The sequence below is a fragment of the Thermobia domestica genome, chromosome 7, assembly GCF_964235325.1.
Source record: "Thermobia domestica chromosome 7, izTheDome1.hap1.1, whole genome shotgun sequence".
NCBI classification, from domain to species: Eukaryota; Metazoa; Arthropoda; class Insecta; order Zygentoma; family Lepismatidae; genus Thermobia; species Thermobia domestica.
The window spans coordinates 133,530,431-133,551,898 of NC_137460.1; the positions used below are offsets into that span (position 1 = coordinate 133,530,431).

The 21,468-nt window shown below is 35.7% G+C and overlaps 1 protein-coding gene across 4 annotated transcripts in view; it reads left to right on the forward strand.

Annotated features, from left to right (window-relative positions):
* The window catches only part of LOC145690403 (uncharacterized), a 74,662-nt gene extending 53,434 nt beyond the window's left edge, over positions 1–21,228 (forward strand). For 3 of the 4 annotated variants that reach the window (XM_081765246.1, XM_081765247.1, XM_081765248.1), the window contains exon 3: positions 19,954–21,228. In XM_081765246.1, coding sequence (XP_081621372.1) covers positions 19,954–21,220 — 1,267 coding nt within the window. In that variant the 3' untranslated portion in view covers positions 21,221–21,228. The remainder of the gene's footprint in view (positions 1–19,953) is intronic. The other variant, XM_081765249.1, reaches the window with a different exon arrangement.
* Positions 21,229–21,468: the final 240 nt, after the last annotated feature.

Here is a 21,468-nt window from a genome sequence, read left to right on the forward strand (position 1 = left end):
CCTTGATTCGTACTATCTGGGAACGGGACGTTTTAGATAATAATTGATTAATACATAAGGGCTAAACACGTCCTTACTGCTGTAGTATGGGCCAAAAATGATTTCCTAGGAATTGTTCCTACTTGTGCACAAATTGCAAATAATAATCAAAATTACAACTCTTGTCATGAGAACGATCTTATTTAAGATGTCACCTCACCTTTCTATCTAGAAGGACAAATCAAAATGCATTAATGGTATCAGCTAAGAATTATTTATATTAATTTTTTGTTCTCATAAACTGATAATTCTGTCTGTAAATTCATAAACGTAATAATATTATTGCGCTCATGTATAAACGTAAGAAATATCTGACATACTGTATATATTTGCTGTTCGTATGAAAAGCTACGACTATGTGACTTTTTCTTTTCTCCTGTGGTAATAACAGTAATAATAATAATATAATAAAAGGAATAACAATTACAGTACAATTACATAAACATTACCTTCCTATACAGAAAAATTAATAAATGCAAAGACAGAATTTGAACCCAGGTAACTGCAATTTGAGTTTCCTGCTTTCGCAATTTGTTTTAAAGAAATCGCCCAACCGAAGTATTGTTCGCCACAGGCACTTCATGTCCTTTCGATGTATTTTAACTCTACAGGGACATGGACACAGAAATACCGAGGAAAGTTAAAATTCCGACCTTGTTTTTCAGAGGAATTCGAACCTCCAATGGATTGTACCTCATGATCAGAAGCAGAACGCTAGTGCCACCGGTTCAATTTGCCACAAATTCCTTATATGAATATAAGAAAATAAAGTAGCAGGTTAGGGAACATAAAAATAGAACTGTCGATTTGTACACGTGTTGATGTAATTCAGAGAATGTGAAAATAAATTATGTCGTCTTTTCCTCTTTGGAAGTTAGAAATTATGGTAAAGAAGAAGTCTAATATAAATCGGTCCCATCCCTGAAACCGATGACGTTCCCGCAACTTCATGAACGTTTCGTGATATTTTTCTGAATGAGGAACGTCTGTGTAACTGGTTTCTGAGTTAAACAAGAAAGTTGAGTAAGTACTTGTGACACTCACATAAGCATTAGTATCTTGTGTATATTCTATGTTATTCCGTGAAACGAATTAACTAGGTATTAGTTTGGGTGAAGGTAAATGGTTAACGCATTTAACTTCCATTCGATAAACCCGTGTTCAAATCCCGTCCAAGCTTAAACTTTCTCAAATGTTTTAATTACAATGCATACTCAGAGTGACCAAATATTAATAAACAAATATTCTAACCGAGATGTCTGAGAAAGGTGGGTCACGTCAATTGCGCAAGTAATAGGCATAGGAACCGTAAAATTCTTCTTCAATATAACGCTATATAGGCCTTTTGGTAGACGTCAATACGAAAAGAGAATATTATACAACAGGATTCTATGGGTGATAGGAATCTAGGGCGGCTTTTATACTGCAGGATGATATCAAGTTGAAAAGTTCTATTTCTAAATCTATAAGCCTTTGGGATCGTTCGATCGAAGGGTGAGTGAGTTTCGTATCTTACCGAATGTGTAGTAATGTTTAACGGTGAAGGGTATATCGTATTCTCTTCAGTGTTGAGCATATGCTGCTAAGCTTACACTCTGTAAATTCCTATGAAAAGTTCAAATTCAAATCAGGGCTGTTGCAAAATTTAACAATTTTCAGTATTAATTCAGACTTTGCGAACATATGCACAATAAATTCTTTATCTGCTTGTAGGCAGCAAAATACACCTGACAACCGTGGTACGATCTCTGCAATAGAATGCCCAATAAACCCATGCATAGCTTTAAATTTAAATTTCGCAGATCGTCCAGTATATACAACAGGCGTAAGTTAATCAATATTGTTCCCGGTTCAGTATCTGCAGTTTCTCGATCTTATTTATTGCTGGAGTGAAGTGTTCACCCGTTTCCGGAAGCATTTTTACAAAGCACAAGGACGTTATTTGATATATAAATAAAATCTCTTCTCTTTTCAGAATACGTTGGTAAAGGTGTAGAAAGAAGATGTTTCCCAAAGTTTTATTGTAAATGTTGCAGCAATCATGTTAAGGGACCGACAAATACACTGCATTTTCGAGTAGATTCGGAAGCTAGATTTAGGCGAAAGGATTATTAGAATATCAAAATTGGAAGGAATCAGTTTCAACAAATATAATTGTATTACAACAAATTACTAAACAAACATATATATATATATATATAGCCTATATACAAGGCGCATACAGAAAATTGAAAAAAAAATTTTTCAATAAGAACCATGGTTATTGCCAAATCTGAAATTTAACCAAATAATATAAATAAAATTTGCTTCAGTTCTAATGCAATCATTCACAATTGGGCAACAATACTCACCAGAGGGTTAAATCCAAAACAAAAGAAGAGGTTAGAATTTAGAAATTACTGAATATTAATCACACACTAGGAGCTCTCCTGGTTCCTTATACAAACCAGTTATATTACTCTATTTCACATTATCATCTTCTTGACACAATATTGAAACAATTTCTTCACAACCACAACGATGTTGACTGGTCAAATTACCTTGTCTTATTGCAAGGTTCGATAGGTTTGTTCATATAACGAAAGTTCATAGGTGGCAGCACTATAACATATAGCAACTATGTTCATCAATGTTTCCATCCCTGAATTGAATCCCAATTCCTTTTTACTTTTTTTGTTATGCTTCATTTTAAATTCCCCCCTCTGAGAAATTTTCCAAACACTGGTATAACAAAAAAAAAAAAAAAAGAAATAATGGAATTCACTGAAGAAGTCAAATCACTGCATGCAGAAATAAGGATCACCAATCATAGTCCAAAACTTCGAGCTATCACAACAGTTACTATCTTCGCACGTCCTATCTCAAAGTTTCAGAAGTAGTTGATCACAACAAGATGAGATCCTCTACCCCATCAGCAACGGCGTGACTTGCAGATCCTGATAGTAGTGGAAAACAAATATTGCCTGAGCGTTCACAGAATTGCTTTTTCTCGACGTTGCAGACAATTCAGGGTAATCAGATTTCTCCGACGAATACATAAATATAGTGGATCCAATAATTCTGTACCTGCAGATTTATAAAAATCTACAACAGTACATTTCTTACAAAAAACACGTTAACATACATTACAATTTTTTTACAAAATTCTTTCTTCAGTTTAGTTATTATTTAAATTATCATTACTATTATTTGTAATATTATTAAGATATCTTGGAGGCATATACTTTTTGATAAATTGAACACGACCCTTTAATTTTACATCGGGATTACTCACTAATTCAACCCAACCAGTATTTTGTGTAGGACAGCATTGGATCCGAAAATGAGCAGAGAAATTTGTATCAAACTTTGCATAATATTTCTTCATGAAAGAACTAATTCATCTATAGGCAGATTGCTATATACATGTGCTTTTTATTATAAGCTTGTTGTCAACTTTTCCAGGCTTTCTCTATTTTATCTACTATGGTATGATTTTCTTCTTTATTTTCATCCTTTTCTATTATACCCAGGTCTAATATCCAATTGATGTCCGACGGATTGAATATTTTTTCTACCAAGATAAAGCTCACTTGGAGTCTTTTGAGTTTCACTATTTTCAGTAATATTTAATGTGTGTTGGATCTGATAGTTATAATTAGCCGATTTTGTGTGATTCTTATTAATACACGCTCAGAGTATCGAGTTAATCTTCTTATTATGACGCTCTATCCTGTTGGAAGACATTGACTATGGTGACGTACGGATATTCTTAATACCTAGACTAAACAAATATTCTTTGAAATAACCACTAGAGAAATATGACGCATTGTCATGTAGAAGTGAGAATGGATATCCATGAGTAAGAAAGATTTAATTTACTAGAAATTAATTTTGAATTCAAAGATCTTAAAGGCTCTATTATTACAAACGAATACAACCACCCTCAAAACCATTACATAATTAAATCCATTACTAGTAGGCCAAGCCCGCCCATGCAGTCCAAATGAACTACATTATTTGGGTATTTAGGCTCCTTTGAATATGTACCATAAGGTTTACTATTAAGTTCTTGGCAAATTCTACATCGTCTTACGTAATCAATAATTTCAGAATACATTTTTCTCACGTAAACCTTGATACCCCTTTAGATATAGTTTTCTGGATCCCACCGTGACATCCGCCTACTAATTCTCCGTGCCACTATTTAATAACAGATTAGCGCATTGACTGAGAAATTACCACACGTAAACCACCAACTTTTTTTTTAACCATTAGTTCGTTTTAATGACACTGTTTCCTTTAATACAGAAGGATTATTATTTTCTTTTCTCTCTAATCCCAAAATTCTCATTTAACTGAGGATCTCTTTGGTGTTCAACAAGTCGTTTATTAAAGATAGAATGACTCCAAAAATTAACAAAAGAAATATGAATATTCTGTTCATTAACCTGCTTAAATTCTATAATTTCATTGTTGGGTGCAGTAAAATCTACGTAATTATACATACGGCTAATATAATGCGCGAGATGATTTTCAAAAGACTTCAGGTGAATTATGTCAAAGGAGTATTTACTTATTTTCTCAATTAATGAACCATACTTCTTTTGTCCCTTATGATTTCTTACAATCCACAATAAGGTAGCATTGTCTCTGTAAATGGTACATTTCCTTTGTAAATAGATGTCAAACTTGCCAAGTGCGTAAAGTAGGCTCTTCTAAATCAAAGATATTCTTCTACCAATCACTCGGAAAAATCATCTTAGAAAAGAAATAAACAGGACGAAGTCGCCCTTCCTCATCATACTGACTTAATATCGAACTATAGGCACGGCTGCTGCTATCTATATGTATTAAAAATGACTAGAGAAGCCTGGAACTTTCAACTAACTAACTAACTCTATGGCCTATGGAACCCGGAGGTTCAATGCCGCGTTCACAAAAGCTCTCCACTGACTTCTATCCTTAGCTAACTGCATCCAGTTTCTACTTTGTATTCCAATCTCGGCGAGATCCATCTTAATATTGTCCTCCCATCTGCGCCTAGGTCTCCCTAATGGTCGTTTTCCGATTGGCCTTCCAGTCAAGACTTTGAAAGCGTTTCTACTTTCTTCCATTCTAGCCACATGACCCGCCCATCTAAGCATCGTAGACTTCACGACCCTAACAATGTTGGGTAAACCATATAAGTTATGTAGCTCCTCGTTATGAAGTTTCCGCAATTCCCCATTCCCGTTCCTCTTGGGTCCGAATATTCGTCTCGGAATCTTGTTCTCAAAGACTTTCAGTCTATGTTCTTCTCTCAGAGTAAGTGACCATGTTTCGCAACCATATAGAACAACAGGCATGATTACCGTTTTGTATATTTTAAGCTTCAAATTCCTCGACAGAATTCGGGACGACAAGAGATTTTGAACCGAATACTAACACGAATTCCCTGCTTTTAGTCGACATTTAATTTCTCCGTAAATATGATTTTCCTCTGTTAATACTGATCCTAGATATTTGAAACTATCCACTTTATCAAAAGTATTATTTAATATTTTAACGCATCCATATGATGCCGTATTACGGTCCCGACGCACTTCTATGTATTTAGTTTTATCTGCAATTACTTCTAAACCCATGTCCCTGCAAGCGTTTAATAAGATCTCTGCATTTCTTTCTATTGTTTTCCTGTCATCACCTATTAAATTTACATCATCAGCATATGCCCTAACCTTTTGAATACCATTCAACTCTAGGCCCTGGTTGCTATCCTTGATTTTCCTTATAGCGTATTCCAGAACGAAGTTAAATAATAATGGCGACAACGCATCTCCTTGTTTCAGGCCATTTTCGATGTGAAAGCTCGTGGACAAAAATTTTCCTACACGGACTTGACTTTGGGATTCATTTAAACATATCTTAATTAATCTAATTAGCTTTCTCGGTATTCCAAGTTCTGTAAGAACGTTGTATAATGTTTCTCTCCTAACCGAGTCGTAGGCCCTTCTAAAATCAATAAATAGTTGATGTACCGGGGTATTGTATTCCCACTTTTTTTCGAGTATTTGGCGAATGGTAAATATTTGGTCGATAGTTGATCGATTCCGTCTAAATCCGCATTGATAATCTCCAATAATTTCATCTGCGTATGGGGCCAGTCTTGCTAATAGAATATTTGAAAGGATTTTATAGGATGTTGACAGAAGAGAAATGCCTCGATAATTATTACAGTCAGTTTTGTCGCCTTTCTTGTGAATTGGAACAATGATTGATTCTTTCCACTCTTGTAGCAATTCTTCCTTGTTCCAGATAAGGAGAATGAGTTTGTGTATCTTGTTCCACAATTTTTCGCCTCCAGCTAAAATTAACTTTCATCTACACCCGGAGATTTGTGTTTCTTCAATTTTTTTATAGCAGTTTCTACTTCTATTCGGCTGGGTTTTGGAATATACGGTTCTGCGGTGTGTATCTCCTTTTCTCCACGCACACTAGTTTTCGGTTGCGTGTTAAGCAAATCGTCAAAAAAATCTTTCCATCTATTTAAGATGCTATCCGTGTCAGTGAGAACTGTACCGTCAGATTTCTTTAATATATAAGCACGAGGTTGGTAGCCTTTCTTATATTCATTGATTCCCTTATACATGTCCCGGATGATTTTATTTTTGCTATTATCTTCAAGTTCCTTAATTTTTGCTTTCAGAAAATCGCGTTTCTTTGTTCTAAAAGTTTTGGAAGTTTTCCGCCTGATATCTGCGAAATTTTGTGTAGTTATTTCATTCGGATTTTGTAGCCAGCGTAATTTTGCCTGTTTTCTCTTCTCTGCTAGTTTTATGCATTCCTGGTCGAACCATGGTTTGTTCCTACGTATTTCCGCGTGTCCCAATTTTTCTTTTGCTGAAATTTTAATGCTATCTCTAATTTCAATCCAGGTATCCTCAACACTAGTGCACTCCGAATCTTCTAAAGCCGAGAATCTATTCGAAACTTCAATCTGGTATCTCTCTCTTACCTGGTTCTCTTCTAATTTCTTTGAATTGAATCTCTCCGTTTTCGGACAATGAATATTACCTTTATTCAACGATAACGTCTCTCGTATTATCGCTGCTACCACGTTGTGGTCAGTGTCACAATCAGCCCCTCTAAACGACCGGACATCAAGTATGCTAGATTGCCTTCTTCTATCTATTAAAACGTGATCAATTTGATTATGTGTTTTCCCGTCTGGTGATGTCCAAGTGTATTTATGAATGTCGCGATGTGGGAATTTTGTACTCTTCACGATTAGGTTTTTGGATGTTGCAAAATTCACGAGTCTAACACCGTTTTCATTACTTTCCTTATGCAGACTTTCGTTCCCTATAATCGGTTTGAAAATATCGTCTCGTCCTACCTTCGCATTGAAATCCCCTAATAGAATTTTCATATGGTATCGCGGGAATTTGTCAAATATCCATTCCACTTCTTCGTAAAAACTGTGTTTTATATTGTCCACCTTATCTTCAGTTGGGGCATGTACATTTAAAACAATAATATCATACCACCTTCCCTTAAGAATAATAAAAGAAAGTCTGTCAGTAACAGTGTTGTCAGATTCAAAATAACAGGCTTCCCGCTCAAAGCCCTGAAATTTCCCGATCGGTTGCAAAATTTCCCGCTAAGAAAGAATATCAATAATTAATTAATTAATTAATCATTAATGATTAATTAATTAATCATTATATTAATAACTTCAAATTAAAATCAAATAACTATGAACAATCCGTCAGAAGAACATCTTTTCCTACGGGAAGACAAATCTATTATAGGGTTATACTTTTATTTTCTATCTGTAGATTATTTGGTATAGGGACAAATATACATATTTTGTGTATGTGTGTGTTACTTGCAAGCATTATATCCTTCTCTTCTTACCCTCACTTCACCCAATGAGTGACTGGCCATAACAAATATAGTAAACAAACGGCTATAAACCCACCAATCTCTCTTTCTTCTCACAGAAAATGGATATTGGCGCGATTAAAAATCAGTTCCATTTAGTTCGGTTTATAAACCTCTCGTGCTGTTCTGGTTCTTTTGATCTTCAAAAACGCTACCAACCCATGTATTATTCCATGTACAAAGAAATGAAGACAAGAAGTGATAAAGAGACGATATGTAAAGGAAGAAAAGTTGACAGAATTTCCCATTTTCAACCAGGATTTCCCGCATTCCCAGCAATGCTAAGAATTTCCCGTTTTGAGGGAAATTTCCCGCCATCTGACAACACTGGTCAGTAACAAATTCAACCCGTTTAATTGCTGGTAATATAAGTTTATGAACGAAAAACCCTGTTTCTAACTGGTGATTTTTATTTCCTTCCCCGTAAAAGAACGTAAAGTTTCCGGAATTCGCAGATCCATTTCCATACCGCCTAACTTCCTGAACTCCTACTAGGTCCATCCTGTATTTCTCTAACTCACTCGTTACGGATTTTAACGCGCCTGCCCTATAAAGACAACTAATATTCCATGTTCCAAATCTCATGTCCATTTTCTTTTCCTGAGGTCGTACCATGTTATCAGTCCTTGTCCGAGGCTTTTGTGAATATTTCTGAACAAGTGCTTTTTTTACAAGATGAGGTTGTTAGCCCTACCCAAATCCCCAAGCTGGTGGACCAATCCTAGTCGGCTGTCCGCAACTGCTTATTCAGTATATTCGCAGCTAACCTCTATATCTAGAGGCCTTCTCCTCGATCCGAACCTGAAGACGCGCCATGCCGTGGTGACAGGAACCCACGTTACACGGTTATTCATGATACTAGAAAGAATAATCTGTGATATTTAAAACCCATAGGCATTTTCAAATATCTTAATAACCTAGTTGGTGTAGCAAAAGTTGGTGTTGGTATATTGACGAGAGCAACATCATCTAACACTAATTGATGAAAAGGTTCTTTCGCATCCAGGACTCCGTAAATTCTATGTTTACCTATGTTAGCAATAGTTGCTTTAGCGTTAGGCGCTGGAAAGGCACGTACAAGCACTTTAGCATTAACAGAAGAATAGTTTACTACAAGCCGCTTGGTTCTATCTCGATTATTAACCAAAAACAGGAAGGGAGATTTACGCAGAACTTGAAACTTCCTCTAAAACATTTTCTCTATCAGTTTATTCAAGTATTCATCTAACTCGCGTAATTTATGACGCGGCATAGGATAAGGTCGTGTTATACTAGAACAAGGATGATTCATTTTAATTTCATAAACAGTCCTTCACAGTCCCTAATTCTTCATTAATAACGTCGTTATATTGAACAAACAAATTCTCTAGATATGGGATTAAATTACATGAAATAATGTTTTCAGGAATATTTACCGTACCTTATTTTTTTCTTTCTCCTGATAAATCTCATGGATGGTGGGATTAGAAATTGGTACTCCCGCTCCAACATCCTGGTACTGCGCACCTTTCACATCAGCCCCATATTTCAAAGTAGCAATGGATGATGTTTGACCAGTCACCGGAACTGTTGGCAGTGCTTTGGACTCTCCCTTATAAAATTCCGCTTAGTTCTGCGCTGCGATGGATACACTGCTGACATGACGACCTGCCTGCATTCCATGGATCAGCTGATCTATGTTGACATGTGGTTAGTTATCCTTCCCGCACCTCTTGAACGTTCGCTGCCTAGGTCTGGCTTCCCGCGCTACCATGCGTCAAGGTCGTGTTGCGACACAGATTTTAGGAGCAGACCCGGGGCACAGATCACTGGATTCACATCTAGGTTGTTTCCGTTCAGATAGTTTTACGGTTAATGTCTGTAAAATTCAACTCTCTATTACAAATGTTTATATTAACATACTGTTGTAAAAAGTCAAGTCCCACTAACAGTTTTAAAGGCGGGTGAAGAAACACAGAAAAAAACATTAACAAACTTCACTCCATTAATGAAATATATTAGTTCCACTTGTTTATAGTGCTTACTAAGTTCAGAATTCATAACTAACAGGTTAAAATTCACCGCTTTAATCTTAGGCCGGCACTATTGTTGGATTTTATCCAAACCTGTTCTTCAACTAACGAGAGACGGCTTTTAGAATCGGTAATGCACGGATATAACTCTCGACACACAGATATCGGCATTTGTAATAAAGAGGGAGGTTGTTCTTACCTAACATTGTAAGTTTTCTGTCCACGAATATTTCTGTTATTATAACGACATACTTTCCAAAAATGATTAAGACCACAAGAACTACATTTACTTAAATTATTTGTCTGCCTATTCCTCTCAGTAACGTAACCAAGGGGCTTTACATGTTGCTGTTTGTGCAAAACAAATTTATAATCTAAGCTATAACGCCGATTCATTTCATAACTCGGCAAATGTGATTAATTCCTTCTGTGAATGAGGGACATTAGTGATTTGCATAAAGTCACGTATTTCAAGTGTTACAAGGTTAGCTATCGTTTTACACAATTCACCATCAGACATGTTCATATCAAAAATAAATAATGTTTATCTCTTCTTTAAAAAAATCTACGAATGATTCCTCTGGTTGCATTATTCTATACAACATAAGTTACAAAAATTCCATTTCAACAAGCGGAGTAAGGAATCTTTCAAGAAATGCCACTATAATTCTTTCCGAATCGGTAGTTACGTTTAACAAGCGCTGCATTTCTTTGAATGCTTTGCCGGTACATTTACTTAATGATGGTACCAACAAGGCTTCTATTCGAGTATCTAGTTGGACTTGTAGCAAGTCAAACTTCAATAAGAATTTACATACTTTGAACCCATTGCGTCCATCAGTTCCCGGTAAGTTACGGACCTGCTTTTCTATAGCTTTATACATATCACCTAAAAGCTTATCAAAATTACATTTTATAGCTCGTCTCACAGCTGGCTTTGACACACGATTTGGAGGAAGAACAACACCTGCAGATTCAAGCGAGGAATCCTTCTCGCTTTCTCGCCAGCTCCCCAAAGCATTCACTCCTTCCCGCTCGCTAAGTTCAAGTAAGAGAAAATTAACTATGTCATACTCCGCCGGTGGATCACAATCAAGAAGGTGATTTGGCAATTTTTTCCAGGTTTAACCAAACGTTTATATTTTCTAATTCTAGACCTAAATACCTTCTCGCTATTTCCACTTATTATTTTTGTACTTCCATACTATGACTTACAATGCATACATACATTTCTCATCCAGGTTAAATTTCAATGTGATTGAATATGCCCCTTTCTTTCTAACCGAAGTCTTACTATTTCAGGCAATGAGATGAGGTAACTGAAAGTAGAATGCAGCAATCATATCAAGGGAACGAAAAGTATACTCCATTTCCGAGCGGTTTCGGAAGCTAGACTTTGGTGAAAGGGTTATTAGAATTTCTAAGTTGAAAGGAATCAGTTTGAACAAATATAATTTTATTACAACAAATAATATATATATATATATATATTTGTAAACTAACTAACCGATTCCTTTACCAAACTGTTACAACTACTTCACGGTTTAGTGTAGGAAGGTGAAATTACATTTCATTTATAAATTCTCATAGACTGGGTAATTTTGATCAAATTTATAGATTAACTTTTGTTTCAATAGATTATTTCGGAATATATAACCAAATAATATAAATAAAATTAGCTTCAAATCTAATAGGAATCAGGGTTATTCCCAAGTGGGCGACGAATATTCACCACAGCGTTAAATCCAAAATCAAAAACCAAAAATGGTTAGCCTTTAGAAATTAGAGATCATTAATCACACACTAGGAACTCTGCTGGTTCCTTACACAAACCACTAATCTTACACTGTTTCCCTTTTTTATCTCCTCGACAGAATATTGAAACAATTTCTTCATAACCACGACCATGTTGACTGGTCAAATTAGCTTTTTTTATTACAAGGTTGAATAGGTCAGTTCATGTAACGAAAGTTTATAGTTGGCAGCACTGTAACCTATAGCAGCAATATTCATCAATGTTTCCATCCCTGAACTGAATCTCAATTCCTTTCTACTTTTTTTTTAATATGCTTCTGTATGAAATCCTCTAGTTTCTTCGTATAATGGTTTATAAATCTTGAGTGAACGTCACAAGATAAGGCATATGTTACCATGTTATTTTTACTGGTTTAAATATATGTTTGAAAAAATAATTTGCAATGTATGAAGCTCCTGAAACTACTTGATCCCTTTCAATTCTAGATATACTTAGTGGAGAGTGTCCACAAAGTTTCGTTCCTCGAATTTTGTAGTGTTATATCTCGGAAACGAAACACTTAATATGAATTACGCACGAACAAAATATGATTCCGTGACGTATTTTTTCCAGGGAGTGAAATACTCCACATTAGTAAAGGTCACCTGAAGAACGGTAAAATAGCTTTAATTATAAGAAAAATGGTGAAAATACTTTGTTGCCTGAAAAGATTTATAAAGTCCTATACCAGGACACACATTTTAGACGGTTCACATTTTAGAATATCGAAACTTTTCTATATATTGTATTTAAGATGCATGGGTTCAGTGCTGAATAAAATTTCATGACAGCATGAAAATCTAATTTGTGCTAGCAAGAAAGTAATCATAAAACTGCATCACATGATGTTCGATGGATGTGTGTATATTATAGGAATTTTATACTATATTATAAATTTATCTAGTAAGGAAACTATACAAAGTTTCCTCACCCCTTAAGGCATAGACACTTGCGCAAGGGATTTTAGTAAAGATTTAATGTAACAAATTTCACCCCCTTACATAATACTCTCGCCAGATACCTCATTTTTAGCGTCGATTTAAACTCGTTCTGGTACTTATAGCACCCTCTTCTATCGAAACAAGCCGAACGTGAGAATGCTAACTGCAGTGCAAAGTTAATATCAAGTGATTTACCCTTTCCTGATCTACTGATAGACAATCTGTATGACACTATGCAGATTGCGCCTCTTAAATACTGTATTTCCCAAGCCACTGATGCACGCAAGAGTTTATTTTAAATGGTAAGCTTTTGTGGTAAATTTTCTCACTCTGTAAAAAACACATTCGTGAGATGATAACTTTGTCTTACATTTTTAAACATCCTCTTCTCCTTATGATATCCATTCCAGTAAACGTAATATGATAGAAACCCCGTTGAATCTATGCACTAAACATTTTAGAAATTGCACAGGTTGATTCAAAGAAATGGGATATATATTTAATTTTTTGTTGGCAACAGTGGTCGGTTTGTAACATTGAAGAACGTACACGAGCTGTCTGTACGACTCCCTGTCATTTAGTTGTGATGGATAATTGGAGTGAGCCTCAACGTGTTTCGGTGTGATGGGTCCTTGTTTTTTGAGAACGAGGATAGTCATGCAATTATAGTCACATTGATTCGTTACATCGCCATGCTTGAAACATTTGTTGTGCAACAACTACAGAGATTTTCACAAATTGGCATAACGTTTTAACCTTTCTCCTTGCAAGATAATATTGTAACAGACGGGCAACCGGGTCCAGTAAGGACCAGTATATATTTTAAATGCAGTATATATATGCGCACATATGTAAAAATTTAGCGCTCCAATTACTCTGGCGCCCGGAGCCTTCGCCTCGCTCGTCACCTCGTGGCACTTCAGTGTTCTTAGCACAGCAAATAGCAAACAAATATTGGTTCATTATTTTTGCTTGCTTATTATAAACATTTCTGCGAAATATAGAAGATAATAATAATAGGAACACATGGTAAGCCATGTGTTCAGTATATAATTGTGACCACTTGATCTTATATTTCACAGGTGTTACATTCAAGCAATATTTCTTAGGCCCCGGTTGCCCGGTTACTTCAGAAATAAGTTTTCAATTTTCTTTAAAAAAGAAATGCATTAGCTTTATCAACTCCATAAAGATTTCAACTTCAGCTAAGTGTAGAAGAATACATATTTCGGTTACATAAAATTCTGAATAGTTATTGAGAAATTAAAAAAAAAATGACACTACTGGGCTTGGAAAGCCCCGGTTGCCCGGATAAGAGTTAACAAGATGGACTAACGACTCGCGCAGCACGAATATCTATTGCTGCTGTACGGTAACTGTTCTGGAACGTGTAATTTCAAAGAATTCTAACATTTAATGACCTAATAGATCCCCTGTTTTCTCAACTTGTGATTGCTCTTTGTGTATTTTAACACAACAATATTTTTACTATTAAATAAGATAATTAGAAACTGTTGCCATGAAATTATTTTATTTTCAAAATTTCACATTTTTTTAATCACCTATATTTCTAACAGTCCTCCTGTCTTACTTTTATAATGTAAAGTATGTTTCTTTGAACTTTTTAATGTACACAGGACCATTTTCTTCACTGCTCATTTTTAAAATAATAAAGAATAAGCACAAGTTTTCAAGATACAAATAATACCAGAGAGACATTCTTTGACTCATCTCGTAATAATAGTGATAGAAACCCAGTAAACAAGTTTGCTTTTCTTCGGATAGCATTAAATCAGGTTGTTACAAATTTAAATTGTACGTGTTAAGCGAAAAGGTACAATACTATACTTAATTCTGAAAATTCCAAAAGGACGTTACAGCATTGGAACCTTTGGAATCCCGCAAGACTAACAGTAATAACGAATTGCTTGATCATGTCAATGCATATCGTCAGTACCCAACGTCGAACCCAAGAATCATAATATTAGGTATCTCTTATAAATAGTGGAAAGCTACAAGGAATGGAAATCTAAGAGTTTCTAAAAGACTTTAATTCTTAAAAGTGCGTGGATATGTATCTCATATAACCACATAGATATATTTGAAAATGAAATGAAATCTTTTAGTTTTACGTCCCACGATTATGCCGGTTAGGTTAAAGGAAACGGTGAAAATGAGAAAATGAATGAAGTTGTTGAATAAATAAAGTGGGTAAAAAAGGGAGAACCCCGAGAAAACCCACAAGCACGGTGTTTGTCCACTACAAATTCCACATAGCGCGAGCTGGAATCGGACCAGGGACCCCAAGCACAAGAGGTGTATCCTCTATCAGTGAGCCACCGCGCCCGCATAGATATATTTGAATATTCGTAAAGATCGTAATATGGGTTAAAATTCTAGCCCTGCAACGTTAAAGAGATTAAGTTAAACATCCTCCTTCACTGTATAGATTTGAATTTTCTAAAGAATTTTAACGATTCATTATTCTTAAACTAATTCGAATATAACGTTACAAATTCTACGTAACATAATTCACACATGAGTGATGTCAAATCGATACTTTGATACTATATGTTTGATTTTCTAACATAGATTGAAAATATGACATTTACCTAACAATGCAACATTTTAGCAATCAGAAATTTGATGATATTAAAGGGAATAAGTCATTAGGTGAAATTTTAAAAAAAATGCGTCTTAAGTCCTTCATTTTAACATTAAAACATACAAAAAATATTCCAGTACCGCTGATTGAACAGTTTTACAGAATTACAACCGTGTTGAAGTGCACCCGCAATATGAAGTTCTGTAAAAAGAGCAATTTGCAATGTCGTCAAATGTTGATAAAATCCATGATAAATATGATCAATCGGACGGACCAATGTTTGCAGGTCTCCGAATTTCTGATGCTTTGTCGGTTTCGGATCACAATATGTGCAGTGTGTCAAAGACGTCGTTTCGAGCTAGGGTAATTTATAATGAATTACACCAAAGACTTTTTCATATCTCAGCCATTGGACATCATGCCACTTTATTTCTGTCTAACAGTGTCATGATGGCGGCTAACAAGTGATGTTTCAAACTTGACAAAATGATCGTAAATTCGCTTGATTTTCAACACTTGAGGATCCGTATTTCAATATTCGAAATTTTCTTCGCCTTTTTTCTACATGAACATGATCACTGTCACATTTCATGTGCAGACTCCATCGATTTATGGTCGGTAGTCTCTAAATGTCTCTCTAGACTCAATGCGTATGTGCACATTTCAGCGTAAGTGATGTTCTTGTTCTGTCCACAAATTTATCTTAATACAATGTAAAATGCTTTGTACAAGTTGGCAAATTAATGATGTACATTAACATAAAAAATGCCATGTGATCAGAGTCCCGACCTGCAGTTCCTTCATGCCACATACAGCATGTCGTGGTGTTATCATTAAATTTATTTACTGTCAAGTTGTAAGTCCACAGAAGTTGTTTGTAAAATGCGATACTCGAAGAAAGTTTTGTGTTGGCACACAGTGTTGCATGTCAAATGAGCAGCCTTCAGCATTGTCACGTATACACGTTTCCTTATTTCTTCTTTTAATATCATAAGCTTCTTCTGCTTTCAGTTCATGTTTAAATATTTCTTTGAACACGAAAACAACTTCTACAGCACAGTTTATTTTCATATTTAGTGTATCGCATATATTACATATCCCAACTTTGGGAGATTTATTAGCAATTCGTCCGAATTTTTTCTTCTTAAACTCTCTATGGCAGGTATAACTAACTGGTGTTTCCCCATTTAATGAATGGTGGTACATATACGTTACATACAACGAATATTTGTTTAATCAAGTTGGAAAAACTTGTTGGTCTTGCATCTACTTTATTATGATTCGCATGTTGGAAAATTTTAAAAATACAAACGTAAAAATTATATAAAGATAACCAAGAAAGTTCTGTCCCTTTTTGTGAAAGGTAACCAAGAAATTTCTACGCTTTTTGTGAAAGTTAACCAAGAAAGTTCTGTCGCTTTTTGTGAAAGGTAACCAAGAAAGTTCTGTGTCTTTTACTGAAGGTCTTGTGTTCAATTGGGCCCCACGCCGTGACTTGAATGCGAATGGATATTGGGCGAAGGTCAGTTGTTGTTATGGGTATATCTAGCCATAGGTGGTTGTGGTAGTGCAATTACAGCGGGAACATGGGACCTCCACAGACCGTCATAAGGGCCTACGCTGTACGAGTTCAAACTGGGGTGAAACGCCGCTGCAGCGGAGCAGAAAATAGGACAGGCTTTTTGTGAGGATGTCATGACTACGCAGACAATGCAGCGGTGATTTAACAAGTTAAAGGACGGTGACGAAGCACTCAAAGACACGCCACGTGCCGGGAGAGCAACACGTATAAAAATGAAGCTCTTCATGCAGCAATTGAGGCGAGCGTTGGTCACACATGTGAAGAACTGGAATTACAGTTAAGTATGAGTGGAGAAACCATCCGTAGCACCTTTATCAACTTGGGAAGCACAATTGGGGTCGATGGTTCCCTCATGATTTAACTCCAAGGCAGAAGGCAACGCAAGCAGAAACCTGTGTTACTTTGGTGTTTCGTCTGACGAAGGAGTCATTTATGGACAGCGTGTTGCCATGTGATGAGAAGTGGGTCCTGTTCGTAGGTCCACGGTGCCGTCATCATTGGTTAGCATCCCATAAACTGTTTCCAAAGCTACCGAAAACAGCAGTGAAACCAAAGGTTCAACTGTGTGTTTAGTTTACTGCTCGCGGCATCGTGCCGGCCGGTCAGACGATTAATGCAACAGTTGAGCCGTCTTAAAAGAAAAAAAAAGAAAACATTGACTCTGGAGCCAGTATTTCTGAGTCGCAAAAAGGTCCTCCTGTTAGAAGACAACACTAAGCCCCATATGGTTTGGATGACTCGCGACATCATTCTTCGTCTTGGATGGGAAACGGTATTGCATCATTCATACTTACGAACATGGCACCGATCTGATTATCACCTTTTTCATTAGAGGATGCCAGTCGGAATCCTAGTAGAGATTCACTTCACGGCCCACCAAGTTCGAACGCGATGGAATCCATGGCCTTCGAGAACGTTTGCACAAGATCGTCCATGCTGATGGGAACTATTATTGTTATTCGAGGTACGTCTTAGGCGACATATAGGTGTTCGAAAGTAGTGGGTGAAAAAGCGACACAACACTCTTGTTTACCATTGTACTCTTCGATATTGTTTCGTGGCTTCTTGGAACTTTTTTTTATCACGTTGGTATTATTTCTGTGTGACATGATTGTCTTTTCTGTTCAATATTGATATTTAAATATTTTACTACATTGTAACATTTCGTTAAAAAGCAACCGTTCCAAATTTGCCCTTTGACATCACGGATTCTTACAAAAAATCTGAAGGATATTTTTCGCGAGCGTGAATTTTAGCTTTTGATCTCTTGTGGAATTTTTAGGTTCACAATTCTATTGTTTTTTGCGTATTATTGCGAACAGAAATTGTGTCTGCTTTTCTGATAGTTTACCTTTCAGTTAATTCTACAGTCTGAAAGAGGTTGCCGGGTGAAATTAGGAATAAGTTTACCATTCCTTGCCACGAACTTCGTACCAATATCCTGTCATCTTTTGGCTCTTTTTGACATTCTAGGTTTCCTCTGAAAACCTTTATCAGTACTATCTTTTGGTACAGCAATAGTTATACTCTGTAAATGTCTTTACTCATTCCTCTTTTCACCTTCATCAGCACTATCTTTGATTGCAGTACCAGTTAAACTCTGCTTATTTCTCTTTCGTTCCTCATAGCAACTATGTCAGTTCTGCCGTCAGCCATATCTTTACTATGTTTATATATCTTTTCTCCTTGCATTTCAATTGTCTGGCTTTACTTTGTTTTTTTTTCTCAATTTTTACACTGACGTTTCTATACTGAGGTTACTAAGGTGACATGTCAGTGTTATCACGATGGTAACTGGATTATGATACAGATATGTCTTTGAAACTACTATTTGAGAGTTCAGCAAGGCCATTACAAAATTTGTTTTTGTCCATTCTGAAGGAAAATAATTCATGCTAACTAGTAACCACAATGTACTTATTCAGCAGATTTCTATTCTAAAAGTAAAATATTATCACTGCAAATATAAACTGCTTATCAAAGGGGAACGCTCGCCCAGAACGAATAACAACAACAAATACAATAAAACCTGAATTGCGTGTACTGTTTCGTCTTGTACTATATGTGTGTATTTTACATCCGACAAAATGATAAACGAATCCTATTGTTTAATGTAAAAGTACTGAAAAACATTTGTTTTAAATGAAAGAAATGGGGTACACTATTGTTGAAAGAGGTGGGTAGGCGCGTATTATGAAGCAAACAAGCTTGATTTATTTTTTTCACAAATGTAATTTTCTGGTTATTTTTCCTTTACCTATGACTACTACGGAATAAATTTGAGTTATCCATTTATACCAAAAACATAATTGATCCAATTCAGTACACCCTTATTATTCCGCAACTTACTGACATAATGAAAAGTCTATATACCGTTAAGAATTCATAGAAGATGAACCAAAAGATTAGATTAATTAGCTAGATTTCTTCAATTATTCCTTTTGACGTTGGTCAAGAATTTTAAAATCTAATTGCATTCCGAGAATATGAAGAATGGCGTATATTGGGCAAAATTTTGGAAATTATTATAGCCTTCCTTTATCATTATTTTAAGAGTTCCTGCTTGTTGTAATTGGAGGAAGTTCTCGCAACTCCTGGATTTTCTAGCATAATTGATGATCTAATACATTAACATCTTCAGTGACCCATATACTAATGAATCTTCGTTCCATAGTGTAATACATGTACCCTATGAAACTCTGTATATCCTTAAGTTAACCCTGACATCATACATATAAATGTAGATAGGATTTGAGACAGAAAAAAAGAAAGGACATTCTCTTTGGAGAATAGAAATATGAAAACGCCTCGATTTTTCTCGGTTCCCTATTTCAACAACATTTTGTATAACAGCTCAATATTCACTGACTTCAGTTTATACAAAATATATCAAATGCTTGCCTAATAACCTCATATTTAAGATCTAGTAACATGTATAATAAATAAACCAGTATTTTCCCATTTTGCTTATATTTTACATGCAAGCGCTAGTTTTTTTTTTTTTTTTTTTTTTTTTTTTGCCGATTTATACTATATATACATTTCCATTTTCTTGTTTATTGAAATTGTTACAGATTCCATAGACATACTGTTTCCAGAAAAGCGAATACGTTTCATATACAAAAAGATTTATTTCTTCATTCAGTTGAGAAATCTCATACTTCGAACGAATTTCACAAAGGATATACTCGATCAGATTCGGCAGCACACACATTTACATATGAGGCTGCAAAGCCTGATATGTGCGAAGAGTCTGGGAGAAAATATAGGCAGCGTTCAGTTTTCGTGAGACACATTTTGACACTTACAGGTGAAAATCTTCATACGTGCCACGAGTGTCGGAAGAAATTTAGTCGAAGATCAAATTTGGAAAAACATTTGTTAATACATACAGGTAATAAACGTCACTCCTGCCAAGAGTGTGGAAGAGTATTTAGGCAACGTTCAACTTTGGCAACACACATGTTAATACATACAGGTGAGAAACCTTTTACGTGCCAAGAGTGTGGTAAGGCATTTAGGCAACGTTCAACATTGGCAACACATATGTTAATACATAAACGTGATAACACTCATACTTGCCAAGAGTGTGGTAAGGGATTTAGCCGCAATTCATATCTGATAAAACACATGTTAATACATTCAGGTGACAAACCTTATACGTGCCAAGAGTGTGGGAAGGGATTTACTCAAAATTCACATGTGATAAAACACATGTTAATACATACAGGTGAGAAACCTCATATTTGCCAAGAGTGTGGTAAAGCATTTAGACAACGTTCAACATTGGCAACACATATATTAATACATACAGGTGAAAAGCTCTTTATTTGCCACGAGTGTGGAAAGGGATTTAGTCGCAGTAATGATCTGATAGAACACATGTTAATACACTCAGGTGATAAACCTTATACGTGCCAAGAGTGTGGAAAAGCATATAGACAACGTTCACATTTGGCTTCACACATGTTAGTACATACAGGTGAAAATGTTCATACTTGCCATGAGTGTGGGAAAGGATTTAGTCGCAATTCATATCTGATAAAACACATGTTAACACATACCGGTGACAAACCTTATACGTGCCAGGAGTGTGGAAAAGCATTTAGACAACGTTCACACTTGGTTTCACACATGTTAATACATACAGGTGACAAAACTCATACTTGCCAAGAGTGTGGGAAAGGATTTAGACAGAGTTCATCTCTGATAGCACACATGTTAATACATACCGGAGACAAACCTCATACGTGCCAAGAGTGTGGAAAGGCATTTAGACAACGTTCAACTTTGGGAAAACACATGTTAATACATACACGTGACAAACCTCATGCTTGCTAAGACTGTGAAACAGTAGGCGACGTACAACTTTGACAACGCACATGTTAATACATACAGGTGAAAACTTTCTTTTATGCCAACAATGTGGTAAAGTCTTTACTGTAAGTTCACATTTGGCAAGACACATAGTAGTACACACGGTTAAAAAATCTCATACTTGTGAAGAAAGTGGAAAGGGATTTAAACAGAAATTAAGTTAGAAAATGCACATGGCAATACATACGGGTGAAAAACCTCATACTTGCTAA